Source organism: Centropristis striata, chromosome 4 (assembly GCF_030273125.1).
Source record: "Centropristis striata isolate RG_2023a ecotype Rhode Island chromosome 4, C.striata_1.0, whole genome shotgun sequence".
Lineage (NCBI taxonomy): Eukaryota > Metazoa > Chordata > Actinopteri > Perciformes > Serranidae > Centropristis > Centropristis striata.
The window spans coordinates 36912577-36933088 of record NC_081520.1 but is presented as its reverse complement, the minus strand read 5'-3'; the positions used below and the strand labels follow the sequence as shown (position 1 = coordinate 36933088).

Genomic DNA, 20512 nt, shown 5'->3' with positions numbered 1-20512 from the left:
CGACTCTTCCCCTCCACCATGACTCCTTTTTGGTGCAAGTTTGCAGCAGTGTAGATGCATGGGCTTGACGTCATTGTTTTGCAAAGTGCAACTGCAGCATCAATATAAGGAAATGATAAGCTAAGAGGCATACTATACTGAAGGATTGACTAAATTGTCATCGGTTCTCAACTGGATTCCCATCCCTGATTTTATATATTTAGTCTTACTGTTGAATTATAATGAGATTCTGGCTTGCTGTCACTTCAGGATACCGTTGAAGCATTATCAGTATTAATGATGGTGTCATTTACATGGGAAAGTCACTGTGTGTGTGTGTGTGTGTGTGTGTGTGTGTGTGTGCGTGTGCGCCAGGCGGTTTTTGTTTTGCACGAGACTGTGACTCCCTGCAGATAATGAGCGTGCGTAAGAGTATCCTGCATGTATGTGACAGCTCGTTTGCATGTCTGTGTGTGTTCATCTGAGTGGGTTTCACTGTGTGTCTTTTTGTGTGTGTGTGCGTGTGTGTGTGTGTGATGGCAAGGATGCGTGTTGACAATGTGTCTGCCGGCACCTATTTTGTGTGGGTCTGTGTGTACACTGCTGTGTTCCAGCTGTCTGAGTGGATAAGACTCAGTGGGCGGACAAACACTGCGGTGAATGTCACGCACACACACACGCACACACACACATACAGAGCATAGAATGGCTGTGGGGACTGAGCTATAATAGGGAGTGTCTGTGAGCATTACACTCAGCAGAGGTTTGATAAGACCACAGATCTCTATTTTAGTGTGATTTGATTTAAAAATGATGATTGTAAGCAAAATAATGACAAAATGAGAGCACGGTATATTATGCAACAAGTTGGTATTAGTGAGGAATTTACTTACCTGTAGTGTAGCGGATAGATAAATTATATTTTTCAGGACATATTGCTGATGCAAAGTGTATATCCCAAGTTTGTCATCTTGGTTAATGTATTATATTTAATTTTAAATTCCATCACAACAGGCATGTTTATAAAACGATAGAAGACGAAAATCAGTTGACAACAATGCTTGGTAGTTTTGTGTCATGAAGCTTTTTACTCCTGAGTCTCGACTTTTCCTGTTTGAGCTGCACTCATTTTTATTATCTGAACACTTTAAGCACAACATTTATAACTTTGTATCATTTTAATTTATTCGCTTAATGCGTAAGAATGAACCCAAATAACACTTTTCCAGGGACATGAGAAATGTTTCTTGTAAGTCATGAATGCTTCATTTTAGCAAGAAACCAGCCACCAAATCACAGCTCCACCACCTTCAGATGTCGAGCGCCCAGCAGGGCCCAGCAGCAGAGCTCCATGCTGGGACCCACCTCCAGTGCTGGGACCAATCTCCATCATCAGGATCCATGGTGGAAAATCATGCAATCAATAATGATCAGACCTTAGAGTGTGAGCACATAAATTGTGAGCTTTGGCTTCACATTGCAGGCAATTTACTCATACAGTATGAGTTGGAAAGATCAGAATTTCTAAAATTGTATGTTGTGTGCCTAGCTGAATGAACACATGCTATCATATACTGATGATCATGTCTGGCGTACACGATTTCATGCGCCAATCCCTTCTCCAACCTCGGGTCCGGAAACAATCTGACAGAAGAGGTGAGCCTGAGCATGGAGCTCCACTGCTGGACCCCTCTCGAGTGGCCAGAGGAAACCTTGGAGCACATAGTTTAAATGATGAGACAGGAAAACCCACAAAGTGCTTCCAGCCTCCGGGCTCATTAAAATATCATAACCTCATGACACAGATTTTCCTCTAAAAGCTGACTGGGTGGCAATCAGGGCACAGGATATTTCCCAACACAGAAGAGAACATTCAATAACTCTCTTTAATGTGCACATTAACACTGGATGACTTCATTTAACTCAACTGACATTTAGCTCAATTTAATTTCAAATTTTCACAGGATTTTTTTTCTCCACATTCTACTCTATGCACAACACTGTTTCTCCCCAATAAATAACCTTTCAGTGATAAAAAGAATAAGATACGACAGTGAGTGTCAAGATTTTGAAACATCTTGTGTAAACTGTGTAAAATGTGAGGCAGATGATTCAATACATGTATGTGTGACAGAATCCTTCAGTTTGAAACAGCTGGCAGTGAAGAGATTTTGTAGAAAAATATATGGCCACCCGTCTTGAGAGTTTTAGTGTCAACTGTTCAGCAGTTAAACATAACAACTGCATGCAAGTGTGTGGCCTGGCATGATCTATTTTCTGTCCGAGTGTTTTATGGCTTAGACCGAGTGTGTGAGAACAACACACATTTAAAATTACTCTGTGACCTCAGTCCTTCACAACATCTGCACTTTTTTGGATATCTTCACACAGGCAGAGACGACCAGAGTCCTTCACATCTCAGATCTAAACAATATCACCAAGCATCCCTGCAGTCCATTATCTTCCATTAGGCTGCCTCATCGTGTATAGGACCTCTGCCAGTTATAAATGGCGTGGATATTATGGGAACATGCTGGCACTCGTTTACACGTACTGACGCTGCGGTGGCGGAAAGCCCTCCCTCCTGCGCCTCCCCCCAGCCCCCTCCTCCTCGCAGCGAGCTGCTTCGCCCTCTCCTCTGCAGCGAAGAAGTCTGTGGTCGCCCTGAAGAATTCCAGCAGAGCTCTGTGGCTCCAGTTGGTCCGACGGCTCTCCATCCCACTGTTGGGTGCAGCTGCGGAACCGGCTGCACCGAATGCACCATGGGCGCTCCCCTCGGGCTGGGTGGAGAAACCACAGTGACTTCCACGGTCGGTCAGGAGGAGGAAAAAATGTGGGTTTGTCTCAAAGAGTTCCAAGGGTACCGTGGATTGGGTTTCTCCGCGGATCGGGTCATCCTGAGCACACACGCTCAGAACAGGAATAGCCACTTCATCCACGTCTCTTAAGGGTTCGTTACGTTCCCAGTAAGCCTCCCAGGTACAGGAAGTGCTGCAGCTACTGCTGGTCCCTGTAGGTGGTCCAGTCTGACAGAACAACGCCTCCTCCAGGCCTCGCAGGGAACTGCTAGAAAACAGGGCGTCTGTCTTTATGGTCTCACCCAGCACCGTCTTGTACCTATCATCCAAGTACACACACACACAAACACACAAATAAACAGAGACAACAAGAGAAAACCAGTTAATCAATCGGAGACCTGCATGGTTCTCATATTCCCTCTGTGGCATTGATTTGAGAAACCATACCTGGGTCACGATGTCTCTCAGAATCAATGGCTTGACACTGAGCAGGCCATCTGTTGCTACAGTAACTTGATTGTCTCCTTAATTGTCTGTGCCTTTCCAGTAAATGATTCGTGATTCATTTGTTTTCTTACAATCCCCTCTATATAGTGAATTCTGCCTGAGATTTGACTTCATGCAGCAGCCTAATAGAGGCTGTGTTGTTTTTCATCATCTTCTTGATACTGTGATATATTCCCTGAAGTGAACTGAGAGACGGAGCTGTTGATCTCTTTCTGTCTTACATTATGCTCACTTAAACTCATGAACGATGTTCTTAAAGGATAGGACTTGTACATACTGGCCATGGCCTGTGCTGGAGTTTTTGGGGTTCTAAGCAGGATTTGGTTTTGGGGGAGTTCTCCTGTATTGTAGGCTGCTGTACTGGCAAACCGTTTTCAAATTTACTACATCTGTCAACCTCCCAGTCTGAGCAGTGAAGTAAAACAAGAGACTGCAATCTTTCTAAAATCCAACAGGGGTCACCATCAACGGTGGTGGCAACATTATGGTCACAATTTCTAGTTACAAGTTTTCTTCAGGACAATATGATGTTAATTGTGTAAATAATGTTCCTGTGTTGAAGAAAATAGATGATAAAGCTCTCATTCACTCCTATGGGAAATTTAGAGTCACCAATTAAACTGAAGCTGCCTGTTTTATTGGACTGTGGGAGGAAGCCAGAGGACATGGGGAGAACATGCAAACTCACTCAAACTGAAGAGCCGCAGGTCTGGCAGCAGAGACCAGATCAGCTAAACATCTTTCTGTTTCGACTTTGACCAAGCCTACTTGCCGTAGTAGTACATTGTTTCTGACAGTCTGTTTATATTGGTTTTGCCTCAAAAGCCCCAAAACAAATGATCTTATTCACAACCAGTCTGATCCTTTTCTTGTCATTGTTTGACAGATACTCTTGTTGTGATGCCGCTGTGCTCCCAGATTTCAGAAATTACTTTGGTGAGTAAAAAATGATCACAACCAATAGAAATGAATGTTGATATGAACCAGACTCTTACTTTGAAAGCCTACATTTCTATTTACTTAAGTCTTTTTGTTTCCACCCATCCTTCAATACCTAATCTATACCAAGGTTATTATAGTTAAAGGAACACTCCACCGTTTTTTCATATTAAAACATGTTATTTGGGTAAGTAAGACGAGTTGATACAGACCTCTTGCGTCTCAATGCGTGCACTCAATCGCCCTGGCGCGCGGAGCTACTTGGTTAGCACTTAGCTTAGCCCAGTTCATTCATTAGGATCCACACAGATGGACAGTTAGAAGCGACCAAACTCCTCCACGTTTTCCCTATTTAAATACAGCTACATGAGTAGTTAAACGACCAAGTATGGTGACACAAAATAAAACGTGGCGCTTTTCGAAGCGGATAAAAAGGAGAACTATAATGTATGGCGGAATAGCACTTGGGAGCACTTCGACTCGGCGCAGTAATATCATCACTCCTGACGGAAGTGAGAGGGAGCGGAAGTGATGATATTACTGCGCCGAGTCGAAGTGCTCCCAAGTGCTATTCCGCCATACATTATAGTTATCCTTTTTATCTGTATTCATTTTTTTTTTTTAATTAATTTATCTGTATTTTATCTGTATTTTTTATCTGTATTTAAATAGGGAAAACGTGGAGGAGTTTGGTCGCTTCTAACTGTCCATCCGTGTGGATCCTAATGAATGAACTGGGCTAAGCTAAGTGCTAGCCAAGTAGCTCCGCGCGCCAGGGCGATTGAGTGCACGCATTGAGACGCAAGAGGTCTGTATCAACTCGTCTTACTTACCCGAATAACATATTTTAATATGAAAAAACGGTGGAGTGTTCCTTTAACAAAAACTAACGAAATAACGAAAACTAGAATTGAAAACACATTTTCGTTAACTAAAATGAAAATAAATACGAGAGTTTTAAAAAAACGATAACTAACTGAAACTGTATTTTGTGGTTACAAAACGAACTAAAATTATAGTAAAAATGTCCTTTGTTTTCGTCTTTGTCAACTTTTTCATACGTAAACCTTTTTGGTTGATATGAAATCAATTTAATCTATCTGGTTTTATGACTTAATAAACTTATTGGGGCTGAGATGGATCAGACAAAGGAAATAAAGGCAACATTTATTGTGACCTTATTGAATCTGGCACCCAACAAATACCCCATTACAAAAAACTAAAACGAACACTAAAACTAATAAAAACTTAATTAAAACTAAGCATTTTCCAAAAAATAAAACTAATAAAAACTAGCAAACTCACTCTAAAAACTAATTAAAACTAACTGAATTTGAAAACAAAAATTGACTACGAAATTAAAACTAAAACTAATGAAAAATCCAAAACTATTATAACCTTGATCTATACCAGCATGTTTCCCTCCATACCTGCTGAGACATATCTTCTGGTAGAGCACCAGCGCCCACTGCAGCGGCCAGGACAGCCCGTTCTCAAACCAGCTCTGACAGCGGAACATGGGCGACAGGCAGACGGCCGCCGTCACATAGCTGGATGATCCGCACTCCCCAAGGTAAGACAGCAGAAGACCTGACCCGGTGCTCTCGCTCACTGCGTACAGTCTTCCTGCAGGCTGTCTGTGGCGAATGTAGCGTACGGCCTCGCGCAGATCTGCAGGGTCACCAAACTGCTGCAGCTTCAGGGTGGTGAGCGGCGTGCCGTTGTGGCTGCGGCGGTTGAAAACTGCCGGAAGGTAACCATGGGACAGGGCTGTTTCACACAACTGTAGAGAGAGAGGTGGAGAAATGTTCAGGCTTTGGAGCATTGTGGAAGATTTACATGGGAATTCTGTATTTAGTGTGATGGACCTTAATACAGAATTTTCAGCTCTAAGATGAGATGGGAAAGGTATTAATGCATTGATCTAACATTACAGAGAAAGGACACAGAAACTGACGATAAACAATAGAGGTGGGGAAAAATATCGATACAGCATAGTATCGCGATATTTTGCGTGGCAATATTATATCGATTCATGCAAAGTATCGATATTTAGTGTTCTGTCAATATTTTCGCTGTTTTTGTTTTTTCCGGAGGCTGTAGCGGGCTCAATTTTAGGAATTTACTGGATATATTGGTATCATATGAAGATCTAAGGAATCTAAAAGCACCATGTGCGTCAGGATATCGTGTTGGGAAGTTGTCGAAATTATGTTTCATTTAAAAAAAATTCAGAGCAGTGAAGCTTAAAGTTGAGGAAAGTTTGAGAAAATGCTGCAGTTCATACATGTTTGGTATCAGTTCAGTTCAGTTTGACTGAATACTTTGTTGTGAGATGAATAGACTGAGAATTTTGTCTTATTTGACAAAAAAAATCTTGACTGAATTCAATTTTTCGGACACAAAATGCAGTCAAAAAGTTAAATCACAATATATTGTATCGCAATACTCACCATATCACAAAATGCTTAAAATCGCAATAATATCGCATCGTGACTCAAGTATGGGGATCAAATCGTATCGTGGGGCGTCTGCTGATTCACACCTCTAATAAACAACGCATTTTACACGCATAATGCAGAAAGATATCCTCTTTTTTGTCCCTGTGAATAGAACTCATGGTTAAATTAGTGAAGCCTGGTCTCTTGGTTGCAATGAATTAAACAATGCCGTCTTTTAGAAAGTAGTTTCCATTTTGTTCCACTAAATGTCTTTGCAGTTGTAACACCTGAAAACGGCATGGTGCTACTTTTTATTGTATGGAAAAAGATATAAACAGTTGCTGGGGGAAGTGAAGACACAGTAAAACTGCAGGATTAAGTGTTGCTCCATTTACTATTTTGGATAACCAGGCCTACCACAATGTGTACACTGTAATACTATAGAATAGCTTCAGCTGGCTTCACTCCATTAGTAAACACAGCGAATAATTTGTTATCAGACTAAATTGCATGCTGTTTTCTGTCACAGTTTCACCTAGAAACCAACTCCTGTGAGACAGATACACAAGTATCTTTTTGCACAGATAAACGTTATGCATCCTGTGATACTGCCTTCACAGTGTTTCTGGATCGAGCATATATCAGTGTCAGAACTCGGCCAAAGAAGCTCTCCTGTGCTCATTGTTAACATCACCTTGTCAACTTTGAGACTGTTCTCAGACAGTGTGGAGGCCTTGGTGAAGGCCAACATTATGCAAAATCTCATTAACTGTGATTATGTCCATGCAGTCGGATTCTCAACTCAGACAGATTCAACTTGCATGACGCAGCTCGGTGCAAAACTGGCACACGAGAACAGGGCTTCAGAATGGAAACCTGTGATCTCATGTCTTTGGTAGGAGGTCTTTCCTTTCTGTAAGCTGCAGTTTGGAGAGAAATATCAAGCCTGATTTGATGATCGGGTCTGATTCACCCAAAATCTGATTTACAGCAAGCAGACAGGAAGCATGAGGAGTTTCATCTTTGTAGAATTTTATTTTCGATGGCTATGGCCATAGACTATATAAAATAGGTTATGGCTGATACTGAGGCAAAAATCTAAAAGGGACAGTGATAGAGCACTTTGTGCAAAACGGCATCATTTTGCATGTATCTCCATTAAGCATTATGTAAAACTGATGGGAATAACAAGTCAGCTTCATAAATCACATATTATTGAAAATGTGTCTTTCAAACCTGCAAAATGCTCTCCTGCTCACCCAAAGGCCTTTTATCTTCGAAAACAAGGTGTGGGTACAAATGTAGCCTATTACATCATTTTCTGTTGCTTTTAAAGTTGTTAAGGGTCTGGCTCTCCAATTGTAGTTGGTGTGGTGTTTATTTTTCTTGCATGTTTACAGTAAATGGTTGTTTACTTAAAACATTACAAGCCTATAACAACAGAGTAAATGTAGATCTTCTTGCTTGGCTGCAGATTATCATTGTTAGCACTCATTTGCTAAATCCTTAATCTTAAAGGTCCATTACTGTAAAAAGTGATATTTCCATGTCTCTTGTGATTATGAACAAGGTCCAGGAGCACACATGCTGTATTCTGAAAATGTCCCTTTATCGAGCCACAAGGACTTGTGTATGGCTGTGATGTCACGTCTATGCTATATATGGGTCCAAAGAGCTGCTACAGTGCCGTTACAGTCATTCCCCCGGCTACAATGACATTGCAGAGATGCCGAGAATGCTCTCGGGTGAATCTGCCTTCAGCCATCCACTTCCAGGCTGCTCAGCCTGGGAGGCTGCATAAGTGCCAGCCTCAACAGTAACCAATGAGATCGCGAGCTACAGCACAACCAATCAGCTCACACGGCAGTATCTTGCTATTAAAAATTTCAACCAGCTCAACTAACTAGATTTTTTTTACTAAAATACTCTGTGTATAGTCTTGGTTAGCTATCATTTGCCATAGCTCTTGTTTGCATTAGTCGAAGCAATCAAATATCTTAAATATCTAACTTACTTCAAAAAGCAGTTTGCAGTGTTGCTAACTAGTTTATTTGGTGGCTCACTTCGCTCACCGCTTCATATTATATACATAGGGTTAGGTTTAAAACAGATTATCATATAACAAAAATCATCAGACTAAGTTCACCTAAACCTGAGCTCATAAAGTGGGAAAAATAACTTTGTGAGGACTGTAAAGTCCTCACAAAGTGTAAACACCCCTCCTCCGCTCCCTCCACTGGCTACCTGTGGCTGCTCGGATACGCTTCAAGACTCTAGCTCTGGCGTACTCTGCTGCTAATGGTTCAGGTCCTACTTACATCCAGGACCTTGTCAAACTCTACACCCCTGCCCGTCCTCTCCGCTCTGCATCAGCCAAACAGCTGGCGATTCCCACCCTCCGTGGGTCAACTCGCCTCAAAACCTCTTCCAGACTTTTCTCTATCTTGGCTCCCAAATGGTGGAACGAGCTCCCCACCGACATCAGGACCTCAGACAGCCTGTACATCTCTTCCAACAATACCTCGGTTAAGCCATGGTCACCTAACACATATATATATTAAAAAAAAAAAAAAAAAATTTGCTCTTCTTCTTCTCTATTCTTTTCTTCTTTAACATATAGCACTCCTGTAGCAATGACAGTTAGCTCTTAAAGTTATGTACTTACTTGATTCCTGTGGTCTATGTCTAGTACCATCAGGTTGAATGCACTTATTGTAAGTCGCTTTGGACAAAAGCGTCTGCTAAATGACATGTAATGTAATTTAATGTAAAGTTTTAATCTGGAGCAGAGCAGTGATGATGATAAATATAAATTACACTGAAGAACTATAAATGAGAGATTCCAGTGAAGCCTCTGAATATTCCCTCTAGAATAAATTATTAAATCCATTACAGTTTGTGGAAACACAAACGGATGATTCGTCTTCCCTCTTCTCCTCAACATAGAAGAGAGTTCAGTTCTTTGTTTTCTTGTTTGTGGTCAGAAACAATGGTGGTGGCAAATGAATTGTCATATTTGAAATGAGTTACATTCTGCTTTATATCTGCAGAAATCCCAATGTGATGCAGGAAGGGCTGCAGAATCACTGCATTAAATATTTACCAGCTGAGAAAGACTGCAGTAGAAATTTTTGCCACTTTCTGGTTGTCTATATGAAAAGAGGACAGATAAATGGCTCTGCAGTGTAAAGAGAGCTCAGAGCAGAGCTAATACACCGGAACATGATTCATTCACTCATTCATTAGCCTCTTCCCTAACTCATCCCACAGATAATATTATGAATTATGAGAGGAGGGGAAGAACACTTTCAAATGAATATGAATCACTTGAGTTCAGTTTAATTCCAGAGGGACACAGTTAGCTGTTTCACAATTTAAACTGCATGTGAGGACTGGGGCTGAGCGATGAGATTAAATTAGGTGAATTGAGTGTGAAATGATTTGGTCCTGCTTCTGCTCGCCTCCTCAGGTATTAATGCAGCGGCACTGTGTTGATGCAGTGTGTGAATCACCAGCTATAACAGGCACAATGAGTGATGAGTAACATCTGCTAGCAACAGATACTAAACCTACCTTGAGCATGGTAAATAAAAGAAATGGAAGAATTCACCCAATGCAAAGATATTGCAAAATCTATTACATAATTTGTCACAAAAAAAACCCCTACTTTTTGCTCAGAAGGGAAGCGCAGGATTAAAATCTTTTGGACAGTATAATAAATTCACCAGCTTACGGGGAACACTTATCCTTATCGTTTCCTCAACGTGACTTTTTATCAGTTTAAAAGAAACATGCTAACTGTTTTACCTTAAAGAAGAAAACAGCTTCATAATTTTGATGCCTTGTACTAAGTTAAAGTAGGCAACTAATACCGCACTTTGAAATTACTCCACTACAAGTTAAAGTCCTACCTTCAAATCTTACTTAAGTAAAAGTAATAATAACAGTATCAGCATCAAAATGTGCTTAAAGTATCAAAAATAAAAATACTGGTCATGCAGAAAACCCCCACTCATTGTCACATGTATTCCAAATGTGTTATTGGATTAATATTTTTGATACATTTATGTAAGCAGTATTTTAACTTTGTCAAGATAGTGTTCATTTTAACGTCTTAATATGCTGTTATGAGGTTTATTTTATATAAAAAAAAGTCTCATTATTTTAAATTGATCATGTTTTTTATGTTAAATCTTGACTTGAAAAGTAATTAAAGCTAAATCAGCTAAGTGTAGTGGTAGTAAAAAAGTACGGTATTTGCCTCTAAATGTAGTGGAGTATAAGCATAAAATTACAGAAAATGGAAATACTGGAGTATTGGTTTGTACCTTAAAATTGTAATTAAGTACAGTACTTGAGTAAATGCACTTAGATACATTCCACCACTAACACATGACCAGATTTATCACTGGTTTTGGTGAAATTGGATCATATTTTAAAGAGAAAAATGTAGACTTAGAGTTTCCTGATGGAGAGGAAGTTTTGCTTGTTCCTAAGTAAAGCTAACTGCTAACTGCTGCTAACTGTACATGTGATCCGCTAAGCTCAGTTGTCTGCGCAACCGGGACAGGGATTGTTGGTGTTTACACTGTGAGCTGGAGATTTGGACCACTGGGAGGAGATGGTTTTCAGATGGGGTAGGGGTGATTGTGTGAAGTGTCGCTGTCCTTGTGCCAAAAAAGAAGAGAAAGGGAGAGAGTGTCAGAGGAAGAGGTCACAGACAAGAGTAAATCTTGGACTGACTTTTAGTAATTGGCAAGAGCTTCATGGGATAAAAGCTGCAGACAGATGCTAAGCTGGCTTTCTAGAAGGTTAAACTAGTAAATAATATTAGCTGGTTTGCTATGTCTTGTGTTGATGCACTGGCTTGACACTGCACTGCAAAAAAGCCAACTTGTATTTTTTGGGCCAAAACAGTGATTTAATATGGTAAAACTTGGAAATATAAATTACTGACATTTAGGGCAATAATGTAAGTTAGCACAACAAAGGAAGCCAGTTGTCTGCTCAAAAACAAGTTTGTGAGTTGTTGTTACTTATATCTTTAAGTTGGGGTTCAAAACAAGGGACTTCTTTGTTGTGAAATTTGGTCATTAGCGAAAGCTAGCGGCTAACTGATGCTAGCAGCGCTGCTTGTTACAGCTACAAGAGTAGCCATTAGCGTATCAGTGCTAACACAAAATTGTGGTGACAACATTAGCTGACATTTCATAGCGGTGTTACAATCGTGCCAGAGAAATTCAGAGTTGAGCAAACTCAAAAACAAAACTTAAAATATTTAGTTTAATTGTCCAACTTAGAATTTTATCGAAGTTTGTTGCCTTGAAATTTTGAGTTCACCCAACTTTTCTTTTTTTTGCAGTGTGGTCTGTGTTAGCAAAGTTGTGGAGTAGTTTTTAATCATAAATAATGTAATCATAACAAATGCATGTGCAGCTGTTCACATTTACGACTTGTGGGGGCACTTAGTTGATTTTTCTATGCAATGTTGCTTTAAATATAGTAGCTTGACCTTTTTTTCCTCAATCATATTTGTTCACATTAAGTTTCTGGCAACGCTTTTCCTAAAACATTATGTGGACAGTGTGAATCTTTTTTTTTAAAATTACAGATGTCAGTGTCATTCCAGGAATAGTAAAAAACCAACAGTAGCTGCTCCAGCAGTTTTCTGCCAGAGCTGATAAACTGTCAGGTCAGTGATAAATTCCTTCAGCAAGGACTCCAGACACTGGACAACATGCCAGCTCTCTTACTAACTGTCCTTCCTACACACACACACACACACACACACACACACACACACACAAACACACACAATAGACATTATTTACTCTCCTCCCCCACTGTACTGAAACAATTAAATAAATACAAGAGTATTTCAACAATATGCCCTTTGAAGCGCGATGAATATGGTGATCTACTTCTGTGAGACCCCCTCAAGTGGTAAACAAACTTCTGCAGCTGTATCGAGGCATGATGCCACAAATCAAGTTAAATTAAGGATGTTATTCGATTAGAAGCCTTTTAGGAGCAACAAAGCATCACGCTGCAATGATCTGTCCTCTGTTCAGGTCAATAGTTTCCCTAAATACTTGTCTACTGGCCTGTTATACGTGTACAGGGAATAGATTCACTCCTCTGAGTTAGATATGTGTAGCAGCCAATATTCTAGAAATAAGGGAGAATTTGTTTTTTGCAACAATTTTGTGGAATAATAAGATGTTCAAATGCATACTGTAACATCCATATCATAAACGCTGTGACTACTACTTTATAGGAAATCGGTTGGCAGTTTTCTGATAAACCAATTGTATGAACACTAGCAATACAGAGCAGCGGCTGTTTCTTCTTTGATCTCCTGCATTACAGCAGAAAACATGGCAGAGTTGAAGCATCCTGATATCCTAGCTAGAGAGTGTTGTGAAGTCTTACAAAAATGATAGACATTAAAATATTTTTTGCAGTTGCAAGACATTTTATTCCTCTGGCTCAGTTTCAAAGTGATAAGCATCACAGGCATACATTCAAAGGGGAGAGTAGCTATAAATTATTGAGTAAAAGTATCAAAAACTGAAGTCCCAACCATTTCTAAAGCGACAGCAGTTCCTGTTCCACACGCCTGCATAAAAATGCATTTTTTGGGGTTGGTGTATTGGTCTTGTGGTAGATTTTAAATACATCAGTGGAGTTCCTGTCCATATTCTAAGGTCAATGAGCATGTACTACTTTAATGGTTGGGGAAAAAATGTGATACCATGTCATTTTAGCAAAGGAAAACCAGCATAACAGGCAGAAGTGCTGCCAAATCCTGATGCTCACAATGAATATTCCAGGTAGGGCACTGTGGGGACAAATTTGCATTTTCTGAACGTCTGGGGAACATTTCCTCTGTAAACCCGTGTCCACTCCACACACTCCCACCATTTTTTGGATGGTGCCGCAGGACGATTATAGGCTATATTGCCTCCACTGTTCATCCAATATGTACTTAATTACCTGTAAACTTAAGCTGACAATGAGCTCTTTACTGGGGGTGCACGGATTGCAATTTTCTGGCCGATCACCGATCACCGATTTTTAAAAAGCCTGACCTGCCGATTCCGATTTTGGCCGATACCAATTTTTGTATAACTCACAGCATACACCTTCAATGTTTGAATCTTATTACATTAAAAACAATAACACAGCAGTATTTTTCTTTAACAAATAAAGGAAATCACAATGTCTGAGGTAGTGAAGAAAATATTGAACTTAAAATAAATAGCAACAATGTACAGGACAAACAACAGGACTAACAAAAGAACTGCAACCATAAATAAAGTGTTTTTTGGCCGATCGATCGGTGCACCCCTACTCACATCAGCATTGTCCCATTTCAAAACTAAAAGCCAGCAACAAAACACAAGTCACTGTCCTAGTACAACAGACTGGCCCCGGTGTGTTGACACTAAGCCGTAAAAATTCACAAAGAGATGAGGGGACAGAAAACAAGTCCTTAAAACCCATATGACCACATAGATCATTTGTTCCTATTCTGTCATTTTACCCACAGAAGCGTTTCTTGAATTACAATCCCTAATGTTGGCAGAGGATCAACAGGTCCTCATACTTAAATGTAATGGTCACATTATAAAAATTGTGAAACGCTCACAGTTTGGTTAGTTTAAGAATAATGTGTTTTCTGTAACTTAAGTTATGCAAGTACATTAGTGTATGTTTTTTCTTCGTGACATAAGTTAGTTAAAATAACCCATCGTTGACTTTTGGTTTTACACAGGACATGAACAGACACAGACATGAACAGTGTTCTGTGTTTGTTTGACCCTTCCACTACTGTAACCTCCTCCCTAAGTGGATTTTGTCACTCTTTATACAGCATCACTGGACTTTCTTCTTTGCTCCTGTCATAATTTCTATGGCCACTAGAGGTCTCCTCAGAACAACAAATGTAAATATGTATCGTGATGAGCTGCTTGTACAAACGATCAATGTGTTAGTTTTGTTCAAAAACACAGATCTTATGACCATTTGCTTCTTTGCCCACTCGTTGTTATGTTATATGGATATCAGTACATCTGTGTCTAGGCCTGTCACGATAACACATTTTTTAGGACGATATATTTTCCCAGAAACTATCACGATAAACGATAGTATTGTTGTATTGATGTTTTAGTTTTATAACAAAATTAGAGCATAATAAGTACATCCTTTTGCACAACAATGATTTTTTTAATCTCAAGAATATTAAACATTGGAATTTAAATGTGGAAAAGAAATTTTAAATATTCTAGATAAATAAATCATAAATAAATAAACTACAACCAAAACAAATACAATAGACGGCACCAAATAGCACAAAAAGTCACGCAGGTCAACAACAAGATATTGAGTCCAGAAAAAAACTATTGTGTTCATTTTTATATATTGAACAATAAGTAGATATAGTAATTATTGTGACAGGCCTATCTGTGCCCTGCAATATCTATATGAGGTCTCTTGTACTGCTGGTATTGTTTTTATGTTTGGTAAATATCCAACATTAGGGCTGATACAGTATTGCTGCTACCATTACCTCTCTCACTGATCCAATCATGACAGTTGATGGTAAAACTTTCCCACTTCACTTGACAAGTGCTAAGCTATTATCCCATCCCGCAAGGAATTTGGAAAATTCCAAAGTTGCTCTCTCAGCAATCAGAAAATGAAAAAGGAATGGTCTGAGAAATAATTTTCTAAGTGTTGAATGGTAAATTACACATAATGACTGGATTATATAGTACCTCATGTCTATAAGGAGAGGAAAATACTTTGTTGCGAAAATAAGTGCCCAAAGCATGCTGAATAAAAGGCTTAACTAGGTCACAGAATTATGCTGAAACTGCTCAGAAGTCTATCTTTTCTGTCAGGAAAGTGTGACGCGTGTAAATCATATGAGGCACGACAGGAACAGCTGGACGTCTGCCTCCAGGAACATTTAGCCTTTCAACGCGTCGCTCCAAAGAGGGAACACGGGCCACTGAATGGGGTGCTCACTACATGTCTTCACACACCTTCAGTTTATTAAACTGGCCTCTTTGCATGACCTCTTTTTGAAGAAAACTGGGTCTGAATTGAGTTTGGAGACTTTATGGTTGTAAGCTGACTCTGGAGACTTGCCTGGACTTTGGAGAGTTTTGTTAAATACAATGCTGGTTTGAAGGAATAGTTTAACATTTCATAATTTCCCTTCCTGGTTGAAAGTTATGAGAAGATTGATCCCGGTCCACAGACTTTATAAAACATCGATGTAGTCTCTTTGACGTCACGTGTATATGTTTTTGAGGAGCCATTGTGAAGCTACGAAAAGAAATGCGATGAATTATAAGGACTTTCACAAAGTTTTGTCCTGTTATGTTGCATATAGACCATGGACACATTACACTGTAAACAATTGTTTTGTAAATTAACAGTAAACTACTGGCAGCTGGGTTGCCAGCATTCTACTGTTAATTTTACAGTTCCTCTACTGTTACCTTCTTTACAGTATGTTATGTATGTGATAAAACCACACGCTGAATTACAGTACAATCCTGCATTTCATTGATTTTTACAGTAGACTAAAACACAGTATAGTGCTGAAGCTAGTTGCAATATTGTTGCTGTCATTTTTTTGTAAATAGAGCTTATTACTGTCTGAAAGGCAGTTACTATGAATTAAGCGTTGTCTTCACTATAACCTCAGTAATTTGAATATACCATATACTGAATGAGTTAGTTAAGTAAAATACAGCCATAAAAAATGTGGACAAGAAGAGACTTAGAAAAAAAAAAAAATATATATATATATATACATATATATATATATATATTTATATATATATTTTATGGGAAACGGCAGATATACAGACATTGCCCGAAATGCATTGTTTTCTACAGTATAATACCTTTTTAATGGAAAACAGTATGTTACTGTCACAATTTGGCTGTTTTCTTACAGTAATCTGTTACAGTGTAAGTGGTGGTGGAAGAGGCTATGGCTCCGGTGGCCGGTGATCATATTCCATTCAGACCAGTCCCGACAATTCGAAACTGGTCTCCCCTCAAAAATGTCAATATAAGGCGTTTGTACATGCAGCAAAAGACGACCCACATTCACGCTTCAGACCGCCCTCGCCCGCCTACTTGAGGACCTAGCCGTAATATTCGACAGCGATGCAGAGTTGGTGAACAAACGGCGGACTTTCACCCAGGAGAACGGAGTTCGCGTGAGGGGGAAAAAAGTAAATAATTTTTACGTAAATTCTGTTTTTTACGTAACTTCCGTGGCTCACATCACCTTCTTAAATACTTCACTTACAGCATTTACATACATTTATTTACTGTTTAAACTGTCTTTTATACACCTTACCAGGAAGTTACCCTAAACGTAGGTCAGTGGTTTTGTAGTCTATATTTACAGAAACTGCATCCTTTTTTATAACTGCGAACCGTACCTGTTTGTATAATGACGTTTGTGCTATTTTTAGAACGCTCCACGGTACCATGAACCGCAAAACACTCATTTTGACAAATGCTCATGTTGTTGACAAACTGTCTGTTCTGTCGTTTAGGTTGGAGAACTTTCTTTACTCATGTTTTAGGTCACCAACGTAACTTTGGCCAGAAGTTAAGGTGTTTTTTGCCTTATTTTACCAACATGTTTGAAACGTACATTAAACTCGTATTTCACTAAATGTTGAGCTACTGCTTTAAGAAAAAGAAAGACAAAGACAGAGATTTATATCAATGTATTTTTCAGATGTAAATGTGTTATACTCAATACACAGTGATTTAACTAACCAACCAACTAACTGACTGACTGAATTAATGAATGATGAACACATGTTTAACTCCAGCAACTGAAAAGAACTACATATGCCTATAATTAGGTGCTGCATCAACCATTCCTGTTTGTGAATATGAATTATAGGAAACCCAATGAAACAAAAGAGCCAAAGAGTAAATATATGAATGATTTAAGAGGAGATAGCTCATTCATAAATTCATGAGAGAAGGGGACAGAGACCACCAGCCCACACACTCCAAAAAAGAATCTGCATCACAGATATAAACCCACGCAAACATGAGCTCTTTTTTTATCTCTGACTGTCACACACACACCAGTGACAGGAGCAATCTTAATTGGTGTATATCCCTTGTGGTGCCTCAGCTTCAGGCCCTCCCGAGCGTAACTGGCTGACAGCTTCACAGATACTCTCTACTCTGATGATGACCCAAAAAAAAAAAGCATGAGGCAAAGATCCGTCAAAATGAGACAATCCTTATTTTATCTCTCCATCATTTTTCTTTTTCCCCATGAAAAAGCTTTAAGTCACCACTTCTATTTCTGATTTTTCCCACTTGTTCTCCTCTCTTTCTGTCACCCTCTATCCTTTATGTTTCAGATCTACATAAGAAGTCATTCGCTCTAGATTAATGTCAAACACATTTGGTTTTGTTCGTGTTGAGCTCTTGCAGAGTTGTTATTCCTGACATGGGGCTGACAGTGAGTGTGTGACGGGTTTGCACACAATCTAACAGTCTGAGATGAAATGACACGATGCCAGGTGCTCCAGAGCGGCGCGAGAGCCAACAGGCAGTCATGTGGAGCTGCACCCCTCAGCTCAAGCGATGCTTTGTAATCCCTCACTCAATTACCTCAGTCAGTGTATTGAAAGAGCAGTTGAAAGACCGGTGCTGCCTCCGCATCTGCTCTTTTTAGTCTGCTGCCTTTTTTCCTTCCAACTGAGCTTACCATAGATCAAGCTAAAGTGATTTCCTTTGCCCAGATGGTCATTGTTGATTTGCACTGGCATCTTCCCACGTCTCTCTTAAATGACTGAATGTCTGACTTCTCTTTTCACTTGGTGAAATAGTTGTTCTTGTATGTGTCGTTTCCAGATCCTCTGAAAAGGATTTGCTCTGTTACTTTTTAATGATTCTGTATTTTAGCTATAAAAATGCACACTTCCGCTTAAGCGTGGAAATGCAACTGTTTTATATTCAAATAAATCAGTCAGCTTTTTCAGTAAGAGCGGCAGACAAACTAGCCTGTGACCACACGTTTCATGTATTATTATCAGTGTTTTAAAATGTTTTATGTGTTCTTATATAATGTGCTCTTTTTAGAAAAGTATTGCTGTTCCCATAAGTATTTATTTTATGTGTGTTTAGTAGCTGTCATTACACCTACCCAGTCACTGCAGTTGAAAATTAGCCTGGCGTATCTATTAATGTAACTTTAAACTGTGTAGGACACAATACACTTTAAAGCAGCTGCTGTACTGTAAATTGCACCATGTTGACTCTGCTCTAAACAGATTAGAGACAAACAGCAGCTTACATGACACGATTTAAAATGCAGCCTGACCTTTGCCAGTGAAATGGATACAAATGGGTTTGCATGTACTGATACAGAAGCAGCATTATGAGGCTGTTACTGTCTGCAGGAATCTGATATGCTTTTCCAGGCTATACGGGTTGTGGAATATTTGAAATATATTTCTTGTTAAAGATGTTTTGCTCAGCATCAGCAGTGTGAAGTTTTTATTATTACTATTTTATTATTAGTATTCACTTGTTTCTGCATAAATATGATTCATCTTTGATTATCCTATCATCTTTATATCAGGGCATGCATTTACTGTAAAGTATGTACGACAAAAAGCCAAAAACGCACCTTTAACAGATTTCTAGTGATCTTCCCAAAAGAGTTTGGGATGATGAGCAGAATGGGACTGGTGGAGTGGCTGGAAGTCCTGCGTCGTTTCTGGTAGGACGGCACAGCCCAGTCCAGGGCCACCAGCCCCTCGTCGCTCAGCTGCAGGTTGTCCCGCACAAACTGGACCGGGCTGTCGTACGGCCAGCACGCCTCGTACACGCTCTGGAGGAAGGCGCTGGCCCGCCACGTCCAGCCGACACACGGCGAGTAATTGCTGAAAGTCCTGCAGTGTTTCAGGAGGTAGTTGGCCAGTGCGGACGGTTTGCAGATCAGCGCTACGGTGCGTGCTTTCTCATCGGTCCCGGCCTGGGCACCGTCGCTCCCCTCTCGCTCTGAGACGCACCTTCCGGTCTTGTCCTTCGTTGCCTGTTGTGAAATCCCAAGTCCCTGAAGCAAGGCATCCGACTGGCTCTCGGTGCCGAAATATTTGGAGCCTGGCCAGATTAAGACCACCAGGATCACAATGCACAGAGCCACAAGCCATTCCAGCATTGGCACGGTTCAGGAGAGCAATATTAGCACAGCACCAGCGCTTTCCACGCCTTACTAGACCTTAACTTGATAATTACAAATTCACATCATATAGAACAGTCCTTAGAAACATGCTTACAGCGTGCAGACCTTTTGTCCTATATGGATGCTCAGTTCGTCCGTGAAGTTTGGTGGTGCCAAGGCGCACCAGTCCCCCGTCTTTGTCAGCGTGCTGTCTCAGTTACGCAGCGTTTCTATCGTTCCAAACCGGCTTAATGTTTCCATTACTGTTGGCAGCTTTTAATTAAAGCGACAATTCCATGCGTGGTTCATGCATCCAACGCCAATTGGTTCATAAACTGACCATGAGCAGGACTGCGCTTACCCAGTGCTTCAGCCCAACAGCTGGGAGCGCAAGAAATGTGTGTGAGCGACGCGCAGCCAGCGCTGGAAACGCCTACCATCATGTCCAACCCCCCCTCAGAGCGAGCAGGTACTCCGTGCGCGTCACAGACTCTGCTGGTATTATTCTAACCATTTAATTACTCCCAGTACACCCAGCATAAAGAGCTACACCTTTAATGTATTATTTTGTTTCACGTTTAAACTCAGGATCCCTATTTCACTTGCTCGGTCTT

General features: G+C 40.1%; 1 protein-coding gene across 1 annotated transcript; it reads right to left on the bottom strand.

Moving 5' to 3' along the window:
• Nucleotides 1–855: 855 nt before the first annotated feature.
• abhd15a (abhydrolase domain containing 15a) lies at nt 856–20263 on the bottom strand. The gene is made up of 3 exons (XM_059331335.1): nt 19362–20263; nt 5654–6006; nt 856–3096 (listed from the first exon to the last, which is right to left on the bottom strand). The coding sequence occupies exons 1-3, from the start codon at nt 19893–19895 to the stop codon at nt 2457–2459; spliced, it is 1527 nt and encodes a 508-aa protein (XP_059187318.1). The 5' UTR covers nt 19896–20263; the 3' UTR covers nt 856–2456.
• Between the last annotated feature and the right edge of the window lie 249 nt (nt 20264–20512).